General features: G+C 40.3%; 1 protein-coding gene across 1 annotated transcript in view; it reads right to left on the bottom strand.

Moving 5' to 3' along the window:
* Nucleotides 1–526: 526 nt before the first annotated feature.
* LOC103780238 (casein kinase I isoform alpha) overlaps nucleotides 527–19,129 on the bottom strand; it is a gene marked incomplete at its 5' end in the record, with an annotated part of 33,658 nt that continues 15,055 nt past the window's right edge. Inside the window, 7 exons of the mRNA XM_008947898.1 lie at nucleotides 527–2,040; nucleotides 7,254–7,402; nucleotides 8,230–8,336; nucleotides 9,593–9,667; nucleotides 10,656–10,734; nucleotides 13,978–14,117; nucleotides 17,368–17,451. Coding sequence (XP_008946146.1) covers nucleotides 2,033–2,040; nucleotides 7,254–7,402; nucleotides 8,230–8,336; nucleotides 9,593–9,667; nucleotides 10,656–10,734; nucleotides 13,978–14,117; nucleotides 17,368–17,451 — 642 coding nt within the window. The remainder of the gene's footprint in view (nucleotides 2,041–7,253; nucleotides 7,403–8,229; nucleotides 8,337–9,592; nucleotides 9,668–10,655; nucleotides 10,735–13,977; nucleotides 14,118–17,367; nucleotides 17,452–19,129) is intronic.

The following is a 19,129-nucleotide window of genomic DNA, read 5'->3' as shown; positions in this document are numbered from 1 at the left end:
CTGAATCCTGAAATGATTTCCTCTGATTTTGGAATATCTCATGTCAAAGCAAGAAAAGCAGTGTCAAAACAATTCCAAGCAGCCACTCTGAAACCAGCTGCCAAGAAAGTGTTTCATTGGTGCTCCTTCCCCTTCTGCTCATGCATGTTGTCAGATGGACTGCCTGGACAGTAGAAATCACACATAAGAACAGAACATACTTTTTGCCTCCCTGAAACCCCAGATTACCTACACAAAGGTTTATTAGCAAACAATACTCTCTAGCTAAAGTTTAATGTCTTGTCATGGCAGATCCTTCTCATACAGAGGATGCCCAGGGACCATGCAGGAGTGGGGCCTCAGTGCAGGTTGCCACCGCATGATGAGAGAGTGCACAGCATGAGTATCATCATCTTCAAGAAATGGTTTCCAAAACAAAAGACTTCTTCAAACAGTAAAAACACAAACTGTGAGCAGGAACTCTGCTACATGTAGGAAAACTGTCTAGAATGCTTACAAACAACATTTACACAACAGGCATCTGGCAGCATTTTCAGACATTTTTTTTAATTTATTCTGACATGCTATAAAGGAATAAATTACACTGTTAAAGAATTACCAGCAATAAAAGTATTTCTTTCTTTCAGCTGGGCTAGAATAGGAGTGAGAAGGAAGACAGCCTGGGGCAGTAACCAGTGTGAACTCTGCGTGGTGCGAGGCTGTCCCCAAGAAGAAGAGTAAGTCTGGTCATATCCACTTCACAAGAACTTGAAAGAAAATGCCTTGGTTTAAAACCATCCAAATACTCCATTCAAATTTTTCTCAAAACTAGCAATCACAAGTCAGTCCAGCCGATGCACAACATGGCAACGCTCAGAGGCTGCCAGTACCGGGTCTGCAAAAGATGCCATTTCGTTTTAAAAAAATCCAATCTTAGTATAGAGGGCTGGTCTCAAACAACAAGTTATAAAAATGCAAGACTGTCCCTTCCCCCTCAAGGAAAAAATACAAAATTTATTTAAAAACAAAATGAGGAAGAGTTACAACACTAAATCTAAAATGATTTAGAAAGAAATAGACTTCTTTTGCTTAACAAATGGCCTCAAAACTTCATTTAAAAACAGGGTAATGTAAATTTCTTAAACTGAATTAACAAGGCAAATTAAAAAAAAAAATCTCATTTCCTTACAGAAACAGGTTTTAGTTTTTAATGAACTTGTAAACAAAAAAGCTCCCGCTTCAAAATAAAAACAAAATCCCAGATCATATAGATGTTTACAGTGATTACATTTATCTAAGCAACTTACATACAGGTTCAGTTGTAAGATGTTAACTAAATTTTGTGACAAATATGCTGTTTTTCCTTTTATACCAAGAACATTATAGAGTTAATGCAGAGTCCTAAAGATTATCTAGTAGTCGCTAAGTTTCTCTTAAGTCTTCACTTTAGATGCTGTTATTTCTAGCACAGGTAAGCAGGCAGAGTCTTTCATACGCTTAAAAACTGGAATCTTTGGTTACTACCATGTCAGCTGGCTTGGTATGTTGCACATAGAAGCCAACAACTTTAAGAATGTTTTAAGTGTACAACTTTCAAAACCCAGGGAGGAATAACCAGAAAAGAGTGCACAATTGTGAGCATTTACAATTATCACAACTGTTGCCGAAGACTGTTCATGCCATTCTTCCAAAACAATGAGATCTCATAAGCAGTGTAGTTCAAAGTAAAAAGGTAACAAAAATTGGCATATGCACAATTTTCTCCACTTGTGTGTCAACCATTAGTTAACTTTTCCACTTGAAAAAATGCAATAGAAAACTGGACACCATGTTTCACTATCTCAGTAATATTCACAATTACAGCTGCTACAACTCAAAGTGCAGCATCATTGACACTGCCCAGAGCCAGTTTATACTGATAGTAAGTTCTTTACACCAAGTAAATGGTTGCCCACAGCCACTGGCAAGTGTACGTATGAACTAAAATTTTTAGGATTTGGGGAGTGACAAGTCCTGCTCCGATCTGCTCTGCTCTGTCCCATCCTCGTCATGCTCAGAAACCTGCAAGATAAACACAAGGGCAACTTACTGATACGGGACGAAAATGAGCAACAACCTTCACAGTAGGAGAATTAAACCTCAGTTATGGTCATTCAAAGGGGAAAATGCTGCTCCACCTCAGAACTGCAGAGTTCCTGCTGTCCATTTCCCAAGCTAACCAGCGTTTGCCACCACCGTTCAGCTCCAACACACACCTACTGCTGCACTGGAAAACAGGCTTATGCACCAGCTGGATGCCACATGCCTCAAACAGGAATTCAGATCAACAGTTTGAAAACAAGATGTGTTATTGCCGCTAGGAAGGAGGATGTAATTTCATAGGATTGTTTTTTACTTGCCTGCAATGTCTCATGTTTGTATCTTTGAATGTCAAACTGTCATCTGATTGCAGTGGTGCTTTTCTCACACAGTACACCAGTATCAGACAGAAGGAAAAGGAATAACTTACCTTACAGTAACTGGTGTTCACTACATGCTCACATGTACGACACTCTGGGCAACCAGAAGAGAAGCAAGAACCTTTGACAACAACTAGGAACCCAGCATACCTTCTGTCCTTGGATGGACAAGTTTAACAACTCATGTGACAGGGGAGGTGGGGCATCAAGAACAATTCTTTTGAAGTTCAGTACTCCAAATGACAAGTTCAAGACATTGTGGAAAAGGGAGAGGAAAGGAGAAGATCCCAAAGAACCAGTTACTACAAGCTAAGCCAGTCTCCTCTGCGTGGGACAGCTTACAGACTCATTCCTCGTGACTCAGGGACCAGCACTGTGCTTCCAAGAGGTGACAGGAGCCTCTACCAAAGGCTACTTTGCCCAGCAAGTTTCCGTTCTGGGTGCTCTCCAAACAGCAAGGTATTCTGTCCGTGTATAAATTCACCTGAGCAACAGCCCTAAGGTTTTTGCAACAGAAAGCTCTTCACAGTGAAATGCAGACAAAGCTGACCTCAGCTGTAGCTTGTGCTGTCATCCAGAGAGAAGCAAGTGCAAACATGCCTTAAATAGAGCCTGACATTCAATGAAAAATATATCCGGACAGTACCCACAAGACAGCTTTAACTTGTCCAGAATAGGCTACAGGTAATTTAGAAGAGATTCAATGGCTTTGTTTAAACCCAATCTTAATTCACTGAAGGACAATTCTCTTTATCCAGCACTAGCAATCCTACAAACCATCAAAAATCTCGCACCCAAATTAAGACAGTCATTCCCACTGGAGTGCAAATTCTCACAGAAACCCCAGTGACACCTTAGTTCCACTGGCATAAAACTGTCCATCAGCCTTACTTGATGCAAAGAACCCAAAGTTAGTTTTTCCATTTAGTTTGTTCAGCAGTGAACACTGATTCATCATCTGAACCACTTTCTCCATTGAAGCAGCCCAAACTAAGTCAAGAGGGGAGGAGTGTGCTCCCAGTGTGGAAAGAAACAGATCAACCCAGTGCTTTAGAAACCTGGCCATTTCAAAAGAAAACGGGATCCTACACCTGAGGACAAAGGACATGCTAACAAATTATATGCTGCTATTTGTTAGAATACCTCAATTCCAAGGTATTGTAGGCAAGACAATGCCCAACGCTACAGAGAGCAACAGGGAACTGGATTCAACCCATGACACCCCTTGCAAATCCTATTAAGACTACACAGGAGCGTTCCCAAACACAGCCCAAGGACAGCTGTCAGATGAGACGTCGAGACATTCACGTAGCACACCAGACTTTGCCAGTGTGAAGGACACGCTGAAAAGTTTATGCCAGCATCTCTCTAACAAATCTTGACTATATGCAAGGCCAGCTCAAATCTGCACATTCATCACTCCTTGTCCCTCCACAGTGTTACCCAAAACTTTGATAACCTCTATGCTATGTGAGAAAGACTCAAATTGCTTTATTACTACCACAGCTGCAGATTTGATCAATGCAGGAAGAGTAACTGTACTATCATACTGTTAGAAACTCCTCTCCTTGAGAAGTGTTACAACTTTTTCTCTATTAAGTTGCTGCAGAGACAAGGGGTGAAAAGTATTTAGCTGTCAACTGGCCAAATCTCAAGTAGTGAACTAAGTCTGCTCTGAGAAATACTGAACGCCAGGACCACAGACGCCCAGTGAACGCTAATGGAACTGCTGACAGGCTTACACAAATCTACGCCGAAGCAAATTAAAAACCTGTGTCACAAATGGAACCCAGTTTGTCCTGGACACTGACTGCCCAAGTCAGTTTTATGACTGCAGGAAGCTGACTGTAAGCGTTGTTACAAATCACACCTGAACAACTGCTGCACTGTCAAGAGATCAAGAGCTAAACTTCCCAGTCAGCAGAGCAGCTCTGTCTGTTGAAACAGTTCACCTCACCCAAGTTCAAAACCAGCTGATCTCACTGTTACAAAAGACACTGCACAGGGTTCCAGAGAGGGATAGAGGAAAAAAAAAAAAAAAAAGGAAAAAAAAAGGCACTGACAGAACAGGCTACCCTGGAAGCAAACAGAATATTCAGCCTGAATAACATACAGGACTCAGTGGGATGCTTTAATATGGATCTGAGTTAAGGCCATCAGGAGTATCTATAAATACCTAAACAATCATGTCAGTTTCTGGACATTGTTTGAAAGAATTAACTTCTCACCACCATCCAGAGGTGCATGTCTTCAACAGTACTTGCATTTCATACTGTACACCAAGATTTGAAGCAATAAATGCACCTGTAAATTGCTATTTCCAGTGCTCCTGTTAATCTGGATGTGGTTACCACAGCAGTATTATTTGATACCATGAAGCCTTTTAACCACTTTCAGCATAGGCTTTGATACAGCAACTAAATGAGAATTTAACTTGGCTCTGGAAAAAAAGTTAACCAGGAATTTAAAAATCTTCAATGGGACAGTCATATGTAAACCATATAGTGTCCTGCTTGAGCTTAGCTGGTTTCAGAACACCTTCATTAACAGGCGATATTCCCCACAAAAAGGTGCACGGGACTTTAAAAACCTACAATCTTTACTTGGAAGAGACTAAGCTAACTATTTTAGGAAGCTGGGAAAGTCTTCTGATGTTTGATAAGCACTACTTTAATGCTTTGCTGACATTACAGCTTAATCAATCCAAAGGTCACAAGCTTTTTCTTTGTGATGAGGAGAGGCAAGGAAGTGATACACCCAAAAGGCTGTTACTCTGTGAGGCAATGAAATTCTGCTAGAAAGCCAGCAACTTTGCCATGGCTATAGCAATGGGCCTCGTTGTGAAAGGACAGTGTCATGAGGAATGTCCATCAAGAAACAGAAATGATCTGTAAGGCTCAACTGCAAGACAGCTTCCAAGAGAGCTTGCCCACGACTCATGCTTGTCAGTCGGCTGCAGCTTTGCACTCTGTCACTAAACCACGACAAGAAGGTGGAGGCAGATAATCATCATAATGACCTTTTCTTCACTTACAGTACAGCACTTGGTCAGAGACTGCCTGAGCCAGCAGAGCAGCACACTAAACCTCAGAATATTTCAACAAAACAATATTTCAAGTGCCTGTAACTTGATTTTCAGGGCAGCATCCATTTATAGATCATTGCCTCCTTTAAGACCTTTGCGTTAAGCATGAGCTGCTGGGAAAAATTCTCATTTTTGCTCTGATTATTTCCTCCTACTTTAGCAGCCAACCTCTCCACACCCTGACATCGGGCTGAGTTCAGTGGTGGATTCTGCACTTCAGTCAGAGCGTCCGTATTTCTGGAAGCAATCTCAGCTTAATCACCGAGTCTGTTACAGACTGGTGTTTCACCTGGTGGAACTGGTTTACAGCCTTCAAGTGTTGCAAAACCTGTCAGCTGCAGCAAAACTAGTTGGACTCTCTACGCCACAAAGAATCTGACAGTCAATGGTATCCTATGATGTGGTTGTTTTGTGTGGTTTTTTTTTTCCTCCTTTTTTTTTTCCCCTCCTCTCTCTCTCCTTCCCTCCTTTCTTCCAGAAGTTGTTTCAGATTGATTCCTGGTAAGCCTAGCAGGTATTTTACTTCATTTTTATGAGTAGCTGTTTTGACTAAAGCCACCTGGTAACATTTGAGTGCTGCCACAATACATGAAAAACAATGTTTTAAGTTTATTGTAAACAATTCTGCATTTCTTTGACATCCAGGTCTGCTGTGCTAGCTTAATTTTATACACATAAAAATGATAGTCAAGACAAGAATGTACCTGAGAATAGCAAGTACAATACCTCAGTAGACAACTGAAATCTAGCTTCTCTATTCTCAGACAACCTTATTAGCTTCAATTTTATCCACAGCTCCTCTCGAGGAATCAGTTTCATTACAGCACTGGCTGTAATAATCACAATATGTAGCAGTTTCATCCTAGACCAACACTGGCAGATCTCCATCACAAAAGGCTTTGAAAAGCTTTTAGAATGTGTAAAAATCTTGTGTCTTTTCAGAACTCAGTTTTTACACAATTACATCTCGAACATTTCACAACATTTCCCTTTGAAACCATAACCTAGAAGCGTTAATAACAGTGCAGAAACCTGAAGCCCCACCCCAGAACGTCCAGATACTTCAGAAAATTGTGACTTGGCAGTTCACCACTGTTTGGGGTTACTCCTCAGTTTAGACATTTTGAGCTCACTGGTCCTTTCCTTTAGCTCTGGACCAAATGTCTCAATGTAAACCCACTGGAGGAAGCCAGATCCATTCACAATTTTCTGTTTCCAGTCTTTGAGGCATACAGAACAGAAACAAACCCACAGCACTATATCAGCTGAACAGAATAGAACCCAAAGTCTCTAGATCCTTACCTAGTTAATGAGAATTATCCCTCAAGAAGTGTTAGGTCTAGGATTTTGGATTGCAGTATATATTTATATATATATATGTGTGTATTTTTTTTTTATATGTATATATATATAAATAAAAATAAATAAAAATGTCACATTCCCAACACCAAGTCAGTTTCTTGTTTTTGGAAAGTGGTTAATGCAGGAGCAAAAGATGCAGTGGTTAAAATGACCCAACATCCCCAGAAGAAATGATATGAAGAACAAGGACATTTTGGTATAAAGTTAGTAGTCAAATTCTCCAAGGACGTCTTTTGTTTTTGCTTTTTAAATTAGCAGCCAAATATATTTTTTAAACCACCTCCTTGATCTAACACTTAAATTGTCGACATTGTCCAAATTAGTGTAATTTTTTTTCCTGTAACGTCACTTGGTTCTTGGCTACTAACCTTTCATGTTACTCTTGGATTTGTCAGTTTGCTTGCCTGTGGGGGTTTGGGCCTGCTGCCCCTGCCCACTGGAAGAGGCTGCCTGCTGTGCTGCTTTCTGCTTTAACATCGTCCAGTCGAACGTGTAGTCATATTGGTGGTTCAAGGTCCTAGAAAAGAGGAAAATAATTTACTGTAACACACCCTAACTTCCCTATTGCTAATACCAAGAAGCCTTTGCTGAAACCCCAGAACTAGAGGTTAACTCTTTTGTAAGCTGCTTTGGAGATTATGAATGGTTTATAAATGCTAAGTATTACCAACTTAAAGGGATTCTTGAAGCAAGCTCAAATACTATCAAGCAGCATTTTCTTCACTGTTTATGCAAAAGTCTGCCTTCATAGAAGCAGCATGTCCTCACAACCCAGCTTACCACTCACATGTCTGCACTGAGCATCTCAAAATACATATAGTTTTAGGGACAGGCTGCAGTATTGTAAATCAAAGAAAAATCGCTTTGGATTCCAGAGACCTGGAGGGACATTCTTCAGAAGTACCAGCTCTTCTTTTGACAGATGCTGTTCACTCCACAAAGCTGAGTTTGTTCTGGTTTCTCCAACAAGCTCAATGCAAGTGAACTATTTCCCTCCACTGAAATCCACTTCCTGGGCACCACTGCTAGTCTCATCACCAAGCTCCAAACACTTCTAGTGAGGGGGCAACTTTTTAAGCTAACTGCAACCAAACTTGGAAGCATGGGCTCAATCTTCAACCAAAAGGGTCAGATCATGCAACACAGAAACAAGAGAATCTTTTTCTTCATGTTTAATGTTGAACACTATTTTTCAGATCCTCTGAACAGCTTTTCAAACTCTGAACTGAAAGAACTCCCTACACCATACAAATATGGAGCAGCTTTCTGCAGTGCAAGTCCCATAGCAGTTGCCAACTGGTAAAGCACTGACAAATTTCTGTACTTTTCCACTTTGAGACTGACCTGAAAAGAATACGGAATAATTGCCTCAGATACATGTAATCTGGTGCCTCTTCAAAGCGCAGGCCACGACAGTAGTTCAGATACATGGCAAACTCTGCAGGGAATCCCTGTAAATCAACAATGTTAATCAAGCTACGGCTTGCAGTTAAAAGCTTCTTCTAACAATCCTGCAAGAAGGTAGAAAGCTGTATTTCCATCCACAACAGCAGAGAAAAAATGGCTGAAGATTTTTAAGTGTAAATTCCACTTTGCCTCTAGTTATTCATTTATTCTGTATTTCAGAAATTGTCTTTGATCAGCAAGTTACCAGGCACACATTCCTTCCCCAGAATTGTTACCCAACGCTTGTTTTGCAATCACAAGTTCTCTGCTACCAAAACCTTCAATATACAACATATTTAAACCACTTTATTTATTCTAATTAAGCCTAGTTCTTATTAACTAGGTCTCTGAAGTAGTAATAGTCTCTTGAAAGATCCTACTCATGTCTCCTCGATAATCTACTTGAGCATATTGGAAGCAAGGTCAGTTACTACTATTTAGTGTGAAAACTTAAACCTTGAAAGCCCCTGTCAAAGATTCCCTGCTTTATATATATTTAGACATTCAATGCTATCCTAAAGCTCATATGTAAATACCTAACAGCATACAGCACAGTGCTGTACTACAGGAAAGAAAACAGTGTGACAGTTTAGCAGTTTGGAAGATGCTGTCAGGCTGTAAGAGTATATAGATGTGCATGCCTACAGAGTGCAATCCTTCGTGCTGCTGTTTGTTGCACAAAAACTACCACACATTCTCAAGGAGCTTTGTTAGTAAGCATGTGGCTGCCACAGTTCAGGAGAAATCTTAAGACACAAAGGTTAGCATTGAAAAAAACATTTTGCAGCATGTCTTTGAACATCATGTGGCATCCAGTTTCACTACAGCCTCTACTTGAGATACAGAGGACAACAGGAACAATCTCGAAGAGGCAGAAACAAATATATATGGGCAAGCTATACAATTCTACCTTGGCTTTACCTAGCCAAAAGGCCATATTTTTAACTTCCACGGTAGAAGTTTTAAGGACAAGCCTCACCTAAGAGGGCTGGAGAGCTTGCACAGCCAACAGTTGCCAAGAAATGCAATGATGGTGGCCTGAACTATGCCAAGAAGCAGCAGCGAATGCCTGCCCTGTCACACGCATTCAGTCTTGCTGGGTGGCCAAGCACAAGGCACCCGTGTGACTGCCAGAGGAGTGTTATTCAGCAGCAAATGCCTTGTGAGACTAATATATTGGCTCTAATCTAAAAAGCACCCCAACAAGCAAACAGAAAAAGAACTTGTATTTCACAGTATGACATCATTTGGAAACTCTTACCTTACACAAAACCTCAACAGGAGTGGACATTTTCTTTTCACTAATCTTTTCATACTTTTGCTTCTTTGTTGCAGCCTGTGGAACATGTAGGTCACAATATAAGAGATATTGTGCAACACTAGATTAACAAGGACAATAAAAAAAAAAAAATGCAAAAAATCCTTTGGTCAACCATAAGTATTTCATGTGAAATCTCCAAGTCCCACACACTCACTGCAAAGAGAATGAAGGTCAATCTGGTATTAAGATTTGGACACAGTTTAATACCATTTGCCGCAGTCTAATGCTTCCATCACATGGCACAGCTCATGTAGTTCTAGCTGCTGCTTTTGTCCATTAAACAGACCAGACTCACATTTACATTTGCCAAAGTTCTATTAATTCCCACTCAGTACCCTATTCAAGGGCTGCCTGTGTGTTTCAGTCAGCAGCCATTATATTCATCTGCAGCTGAAGAGTTCTAGTGTTTCACAAGCTGCTTGCCTTTTTAGACAACTTGCAGCTGCAACACCATTTGAGTTACACAACTCACATGGAGGCAGAAAAACAATTAAAACATGAAAACAAATCACTGAAGTCTATAAAACAGAAATAAGAAGCATTTGCCATGCTTGTACTTGGATACCATACATAAAAATATTTGAAACAAGCCTGTTGCAGCTAATAACTATTCAGTCCTGCCATAAACTAGGCTGAAGATCTAGGCAAGAGATTATTTCCTCACTCCCTACTGCAATTCAGAAAGCCACTAACAGTGCTATTTTCTAATTCCCAAAAAGGGCCTCAGCCTACAACAGGACAATAATAATTTGCAAAGATGATGTAAGCTATTGTTTTGCATAAATGTTAAGCCAATCAAACAATCCACATATTGCCTGATGCATGAGAAGCAAAAAGAACCTTTCTTCTACATTCTATGAAAACCATGCCTTGGTTTTCAAGCTGCTTTGTAGAACTAAGCTTAATATTAGATACATTCTCCTATCCAGTCCAGCAGGCAGAAGCATGATATCCAAACAAAAAAAAGGGTGGGGGAAAAAAAACAGAAGGCAAAGTAACCTACCTTTAATCCTTGCCAAGGCAGACTGGTTCTGTTAAAGTACATCAATACATAACCTAGAGACTCCATGTCATCCCGACGACTGGGGAAAGAGGAGGAACACAAGGAATTACAAATGTTGGCATTTCATACTTTATTCCATTTAGTGCAAGCATTCAAAAATTAAAAAAAAAAAAGGAAAAAAGAATAATTAAGGAATAAAACCTGAACTTTGGTGCAAAGGTCACTAATGCAGCCAAGACTCTTAGGTGTTCAGGATTCCACGCATGTAACAAGTCTTCACAAGCAGGAAGGGCAGCCTGCTAATTTTTCACGCAAGGAATAGCCAGTAGGTATTGCCTGTGCTAAGTTTCCACCTTCAGTTACATTAGAATAATTTGGGAAACAGGAAAACTTTGGAAAACAAAAAATGAAGCATTACATGTCTTCCCATTTAATTAAGTAGCTTGCAGTTTTACAATGCACTCTGTGGTTCCTACAGCTAAGAGACATGACATTAGCCTTCACTTAGGAAGATTTCTCCCTGAACTTTGCTTCAGTATGGGACCAATACTGAACAATCTAGCCCAAAAAAGGCCGTAACACCTTACTTTCTTCACTGCTCTCAAAACTCCCCAAATTCTTTATGACTTTTAGAAGCAATATATAGAAAGGTGCATGCATCAAGCCAAGTGGTGCCTCTGCTTTCTTCCTACAAGAAGTCTGTTTCAAGGCAGCTAGAGAATTCCAAAGTTAGCCATCCGTAGACTTCACTGGGAATTTGCACACAAACTCATCTAAAAGGCTTCAAATGCTTTTTGCGCTGCATGTGCTCCAGATGCACACTTCAGTCACATGAACACCATCATACTTTGCTACTCAGCTTTCATGATTGCTAAAGCTAGTACAGTTCACTGAAGTGGAAAAAACGCTCCATGGGTTGTTTTCTTTTTCCCCCTCTTGGCAAAGTTGCCTCTTCCCAGCTGTGGTAGAATCAGATTTTTCCTCTGACTGCCCCTCTGCAGCTGACATCTAAGTTATTTTTCTGTCTCTTATTAACTATTTTTTCTCCTCCCAGCTCCCTTATCACAAGAATCTGACAGGTATTGCTGCTACTTTGCCACCCAAGCAGATCTGCAAAAAAAGCATTAAAACAGTGGCAGGAAAAACTACACAGCTACTACCCCACCAGGGAACAAAAGGCTGAGATTTTTTTTTGCTGTATTGCAAACAGAATTATTCATAAGGGTAAGGGTAAAACATCTCCCTTTAAATGAGAATAATCTGTAAGAACCTGAAGAGACATGCCTGCAGATCTTGGTATGAGAGGAAAGAAGCTGTAGGTGATACAGTGTGTTACAGCCAAGCAAATATAACCACTACCAATCACCTGAATGGCCTGCCTGTCACCTCTTTGACTCATGTTCCACCTCCCTGACATTTTGGGGAACTAGTTCAGGATGCTGTCCCAGAAGAAAAGCAGTATGGTCCCCTAAACCATTTCACCACAGAGCCAAAGAAGCACTAGCTGTACCCAAGGGTCAGGAAAGAGAAGACTGGTTCACTCCTCTGGACAGCAGCTAGCTGTGAGGTCATCTAGGCCACAACATGAAACCACAGCCAGAGACAGGGAGATGAAAAGTGATACTAGGAATACAAACTCCAGCCTGCAGAACTTGCTAATTCTATCAGCATTGCAGATTGTAATCATCAACAGAATACAATGAAGCAGTATGGGGCCATGACATAAAATAACATTTTCTAAGGTGGCAGTGGTAAATTCAGAAGCAATAAAGGGATGAGTAGTTTCCATCCCCCTTCAAGTTCATTGTATTAATGTTTAATTTCATGATTTTGTAGTAGGAGCATTTAGTTCTGTAAATCTGTAGCAGATGTATTATGTTTAAGTGTATACTGATAAAGGTGACTTCCAGGATTTGAAAAACAGGACAATCTCTCCATTATTAAAACACAGAAAGTCTAATATCAAAACAGCTCCTTGAGAATAGCTGTCATTACATATAGGAATGTGTGTTCTGTAACAGTACAATACTTAACAGCTGAAATATTCTGCCATAAGCTTCAGGACTGGTTTCTCTTGATGACAGGATTGTTTGCCTCACTGTTGGCTTGATCTAGACAAGTTTAATAGCTCTTAGCATGCACTGAGCTACATTCCTAATGATATTAAAATGCCCAGTACCAGCAGAGATGGTAGAGCACCCAATTTCAAAAGTACTTGTCCTTTGCTGTTCCCTTCCTTCACTGGAAGATGCTAGCACAGCTATTCCCTTACAAGAATGGCTTGGGTTCTATGCAATGTACTTCAGAAATGACACCTGCCATCTACCCTACTTGATGCACATCAAGTAGGCTTAAATAACAATACTAGAAGACAATAAAATACACTTAAGGAACCTTAAGAAAATTAAAGGGGAAACATGGAGCATTTTCAAGCACCAAATAATTGTAAGGTACGTGTTCTATTGAAGCTGACCACTAGGAATTCTGTCACTCCCATCTTGATGAAATTGAAGGTCAGAGGTACACACATTCATGGAAGTTTAACTACATCTAAGCAAGCTCAGGCCCATGTTGTAATGGGTAAGTGTTGGAGTGTGGCTTTACAATACCTAGGCATATAGGTGGGAAGGTAAGAAAGGTATCACTTCTATCTCATCAGTACCTGACACTCCCCAATGACCTAAAGCACTATCTCCACTGAAGATACAGGATACAGGAGTAGCAATAAGATTTCTATCCAGGTGATAAAAATGTTTGTTGATTAAGCAAAGCTCAAACAAATATATATACACACATATACAGAGCCACAACCATAGTTGTGTAGACCAGAAGCCAAAAATACAGTGCAAGTGAGGCAGAAGATCTTTTAAGTCTTGCTTGCAGGCAAAAAGATAAGCAGTAGCTTACTAACTTAAAGGGGGACTGAAAAACAGGACACAGACATCAGCTTTAGAACACCCTTTCTGCCCACAGAATTGCATCTTAATCCAGTCCTCAGTGGCACCAACAGGTACCAATACAGGCAAGGAACTGCACCATTTTACTTGTCAAGATCCTGACAAATCCACAAAAGTATAGCTTACCCTTTATAAAAAAAAAAAACCAACATCCACCTCATGCCTGCAAGACTTAGACTCTCTTCAAGGAGCAAATTAGGTGCTTGGATTCCCCCCCCACTCTTGTGTAGGCTGCCAAAAGAAAAGCACTTGCAAAGAGATACATCCACTTATTCGTATAAAGTTAGTTCAGACGCTTCAGAAGGTTACAGATAAGATCATCTTGCAGCCCTCAAAAGCACAGCAGTAAAACTCCTTGAACTCACCTCTGCTCAATGCCAAGATGTGCATTGATACTGGCATACCGAGCTGTGCCAGTGAGATTTTTGTCTTCTCTGTATGGTATGTGTTGCCTTGTCCTGTTGTCCCGGTACTTTTTGGCCAAACCAAAGTCAATAAGGAATAACTTAAAGAAAAATGAAAATTGATTATATTCCTATACAATGCAACAAATCCCCAACCTCTTCCACTAGGCATTAGCTACATTAAGGCATCCATACAATGTAACAGTCTACAGTTAAGAGGCAGCAAAGGAAGAGCGCAGAGTCCCAGCTAGCTTTAACTAGCCAGTTCAAAACAGCGAATTAGTTCAAGCCTCTTCTCAATCCAGTGGAGCAGATCAGATTGTGCTACTCAGCACCTGTAGCTTAGTTCTACAGCTATGTTACATTACTGTTGTAATTTGTATCACATGAGCTCGGTAACCATCATGCACAATTTAGGAAGGTTCGAAAGCACTTCACAAAGCCCCATGGGCAGGAGAGCAGGTTACACAGAGATAGTTAATGGCAGCTCGGCAGCTTAATGCAAATGATGCACGTCCTGTACCTTTCTGTCTCAAAGAACAGTGGTCGTACTGCAGAGCATAAGGCCAAAACCTTCAACAGCAGACAAGACACGGTGCGTTCAGTTGCGTGCTCACTGCAAGACTACCAGAACCCTATGGCAGCAGCACGACACACTTGCAGAGGATATTAATACAGCCAGGAAGCTAGAGCCTAGTACATGGAAGCCAATTTAGGTTTCTAACAACTAAGCTTGCCCAATGATTTGATACTTAGCAACAACTGAGTGCATGCTAACCAGCATGCTAGCAGCCAGCCCATCTACAAAGGTTAATATAGACTGTCGCTTTCAGTGACAAGACTTCAGGCCTAGCTGAAAAAAAGCTGAGGCAGAAGTACCTAAGGAACATTTCAAATTCCAGCAATCGGTCTTCAAGCTACAAATCATCAGGCTGAGCTCCTGATTACAACACTGGATTAATGCAAGATCAGAGACTACAACCCTTACGGAAGAATTAATACTGCCAAAGTAACTTGGGTGGAGAAGGAGGTGATGGAAAGAAGACATAAGGTTCAAGAAATTCTCAGTAAAAACCTACACAGTATCACCTTAAAGGTGATTCCAGAACAGAAGATGCAGCTTTAGATACAAACAAGTACTAGAGATGGCTATGCAGGTATGCCTGCATCCAAGACTGAAACAAAGGGTCACTGGCACACCGCAAGTGCTGTTAATTATAAAGTGACAATCAGTGTAGAGGTATCAAACACACTGAAAGGCTGAAAGTTTCTGAATTGCACAGTATGTATGTATGTTTTGGAATTCTGGTTGAAGATTTTCTAACTGCAGTAGCCCAGAGAGGAAAAAACAGAGCTAAAACCCTCTCAAACCACTGATATATGAGCAGAAACCTTGAGCTGAAGTCTTGCTGTGATTTTTTGATGTAACCACAGCAGTTCTACATTCGCTGTCCAAGCAGAAGTCACCCTGAAAGCCCAGAATGCTTCGAGCAAGGGGACATAAAACCATGTTTTTAAAGCAACTACACTGGCCAGGCACTGCAACAAGTGTGGGTCTTTGTTGCACCTATCACAGCTACCGCTAGAGGTAGTTACTCACTTATTGAGCATGAACATGGTCTCCAGTTACCAGGAAATAAGAGATATTGATACTAAACTCCTAAAGCAGACAGTAATAACACAGAATATTTTTATATTATACTGCAAATGCAGTTTCCTAGAAGCCATGGCTGAGCGCAAATGCAATCCCTCATTTTCCGATTAGAACATTCTGACCTGATGACAGCCTCTGAGGTGTAACTTGCCATAGCTACTTTTGTAGGGTCTTTGCCCCTTTGTTTAAGCAAAACACTATGCCTTGAGGAGGAGGGAAAACCAAACACTATACACAGTATTTTCACGACACAGTTACGAACAGTGTAAACAATACACAGTCTTCACATGCTTTCTGTAATCCTGGGGATCTTGCCATTGGTTAATGGTATAAAGGGACAGTCACAGTTCAATAATCAAAATAGCTGACACTCAAAGTGTGCCTGTAACACAAATGACTGGTGTCTAGTCCTGTTTAGCACAGACATGGACTACTTTTTTCAAAGGAATTCTGAAAGTAAAAAAGATGCTCCACCTCTTTCATAGCTGCTACAAGCTCTTCATATCAGACCTGAACAAGGCAATTCTACATTCTCTCAAAGGTATGGACAGAACCTCTTAAAAAAAGGCAGATCAATTCAGCAACACATCTGTTTTATACTAGACAAGTAACTGGATATTATTTTACAGCACTGATTTCTCTGGGGAAGTCTACTCTGTTCCCTAGATTAGACTCATTCTGCATTTCCCATTCTAGATGGGTGGAAGAAAAAGGAGCAAGTGCATCTTGCGAAGAGTTAAATTGGAAGATACAGCCCGATTTTGATGAGCACAGAACATACTGATGTCAGCCAGCAGGAAAACACAGATGTATTCCCACAGATAACCTCATACCACCTCCATTCTCTGTGAAACTGGAGAAGTAGGACAAATTTTTTGCCAAGAGCAACTAGAGAAGTAGATCAAAGTCTCTGCCTCAGCTGATAAGAGTTTCAGCAGCAGACAACAGAAGCCTGTCAGCTTGCATACTGGAGCTAGATGCCTGGGATTTAATACATGAAGACTATCACTGTGGAAAGCCACGGACTGATTCTGTGGCCAAACTCCTGAGCTATGATTCATATTCAGCAGTTTCCAGCTGTCCTGCTATGAACTGGTCTATGTCTTCATTTCTCTCCACATTCTCTCAAAGAGTCAGGAGTACTACATTTAACTACAAGATAAGCCCATGCTTCTCCAAGACACAGTTTGTTGAAGTAATTTCATTTTACAAGCACAACAGATGAAAATAGGAGAGTCCTCATTACGTGTTTGTAAGGATTTTGGGCAAAAACCACAAGGGAAGGAGTCTGGCTGAAGTGATAACAGAATTTCTCCATGTGCATTCAAAGACACTGCAGGAACTCTACAGGAAGGCAGAAGTTCTGTATTTCACTAGGGTGCCATGTCTATCCTTCAACACATTCAACAGATCACCTTTGACTTTCAAAGGACAAAACCTGCTTCTGCATCTGAAATCAAGCATGTACATTTAGCCCTTTTAAATCTCAGGTTTAGAAATAATTCCACAATTTAAACAAGCGCTACAGGGAAACATCTTAGTAATGTTACATGTTTGCCAAGTATGTCTGAATAATGCCAACATAAGAGGTGCTTTTGCAAGGTCTACATTCTCCAGAAAAAAAAACCAAACAAAACCAAAACAAAAATAAAGCACATGAATTTGGGGTTGAAGTTGGAATAGGAGACAGTTCAGACCTGGTTTAATCCTGAGAAAGATGGGTCCTGAGAAGTACTAACAGTCATGCTTCTTTTCCTCTTCCCCACTGGAGATTCTAAACACTGAACAAACAATAGAGGGTGGCAGTGCATCAAACAGTATTGCTTACATTGCAACAATGGCTGGCGCAGACAGGCAACACCGAGGCGTTCGAGAAAGAACAGGGTAGCCAAATGCCATCCTTCTTCCACCAAGCACTGTAGTTTTCAAAAAAAATCTACGTATATTCACATTTTTATTTTTTACTTTTAATTTTTTTTCCAAGGAGAAAATTTGAAAGATGTGACAAAGTAAATTTCAACTGTGAGCCACTCCAAAATGGCACTGCCTTTACCAGGGGTAGCAATGGTGACATTTGGCTCTATATAAAAAAGGAAATTGAAGTTTTGCTTACAAAAGCATCCTTTGGTTCCACAAACTGCCCTTCCCCCAAAAGACATTTAGAAAAAGTAAATCTTCAGTAAGGAAGAGGTAGAAGGCATTTAGTCACCTTAAAGTTTACTTTCATAAGCATGCAGGGCTTATTTCTAGCAGACCTGAAAATTAATCTTTTAAGGTGGGAGCAAAATTTCTCCCAATCACCAAATTAAAATTTGAAAAAATTTAATGTTTTAGAAATATAACTGACAGGAAGCTACTGGAACAAGATTACCATGCTGTTCTAATCTTTTTGGCTGATTCTCTTTAAACTGTGTATAGTGATCTCTAAAAAACCCCAAACTACACTTAGATACAAAAAGAAACAAAATAAATACTGTATGGTGGCAAACATCCCCTAGATAAAGCACTTGGCTCCCATGTGAAGTAACCCATTCCTCATTTTGCTCACATAAATCTATCACTTCTGTCAGAACTACCTTCCTAATCTCTAAAACCCTGCAACAGTAAGGAAGCCCATGCCCACAGTGTTTACCACCATATCATTGTGGGGCTCCCTAACTAGTCTGCCAGTGGGGGGGGGGGTAAAAAAAGTTTACAGGCAATTTTTTTTTTCATTTCAGCTGATTCAAATCTAATGTGTTCCTCCACTGAAGTAAGTACAGAAGTAATTTCTAGGCCATTAATCCACATCAAGATGAAACAGAGTGCAGCAATGCCAACCTAGCATGACTGTGCAAAAGTACAGAAAAATGGCTCAAAAAGAACTGGAAATCAGAAACTAAACTAGAAAAAAAATTAAAGTTTAAGTTATACTCTTAAGTCATGCCAGAAAATTAAGGAGCCTAACTGCTCAACACAGCAGAGAAAAACAGAGCTCTACAGAGTGAAAGTATGAAACTTGGGAACAAGCAAAGTTTAACAGCAACAGGATTACATCAAGACTGCCTTTCAGCTGGACTTCCCAGCTTCTCCAACAATGATTGTAACTAAACATTGAGTGCACTGCACCTCTTCAGACAAAAGCTGTTATCTCATATTATTCAAGCTTTCCCCTTCTAATGTTCATGGCCCTGAAGTTGGCATTCATACAGGCAAACAAAGGTAAACATTTTAAATACTACTGGTCCCTAAAGAGATGAGACATTCTTGGATGGCATATAGAGAAGTGGGAATCTTGCTTCCAATAAACAGCTTGATCACATACATTTGTCCTGAAGTTAATTTCTATTAAGTAGCATGCTTAATGCATTGCCAATGCTGCCTGTCTGCCCGAGCTCAACATACAGATTGCAGGATTAAGTATAATGCACTCAAGAGAACTAAAAATAAAATAGTCTTCTAAGTAAGGTTTTCAGCAGG

This window comes from Merops nubicus, unplaced genomic scaffold (genome assembly GCF_000691845.1).
Source record: "Merops nubicus isolate BGI_N331 unplaced genomic scaffold, ASM69184v1 scaffold38959, whole genome shotgun sequence".
NCBI lineage: Eukaryota > Metazoa > Chordata > Aves > Coraciiformes > Meropidae > Merops > Merops nubicus.
Note: the sequence above shows the minus strand (reverse complement) of the source record. Positions and strands in the feature narration are given on the sequence as shown.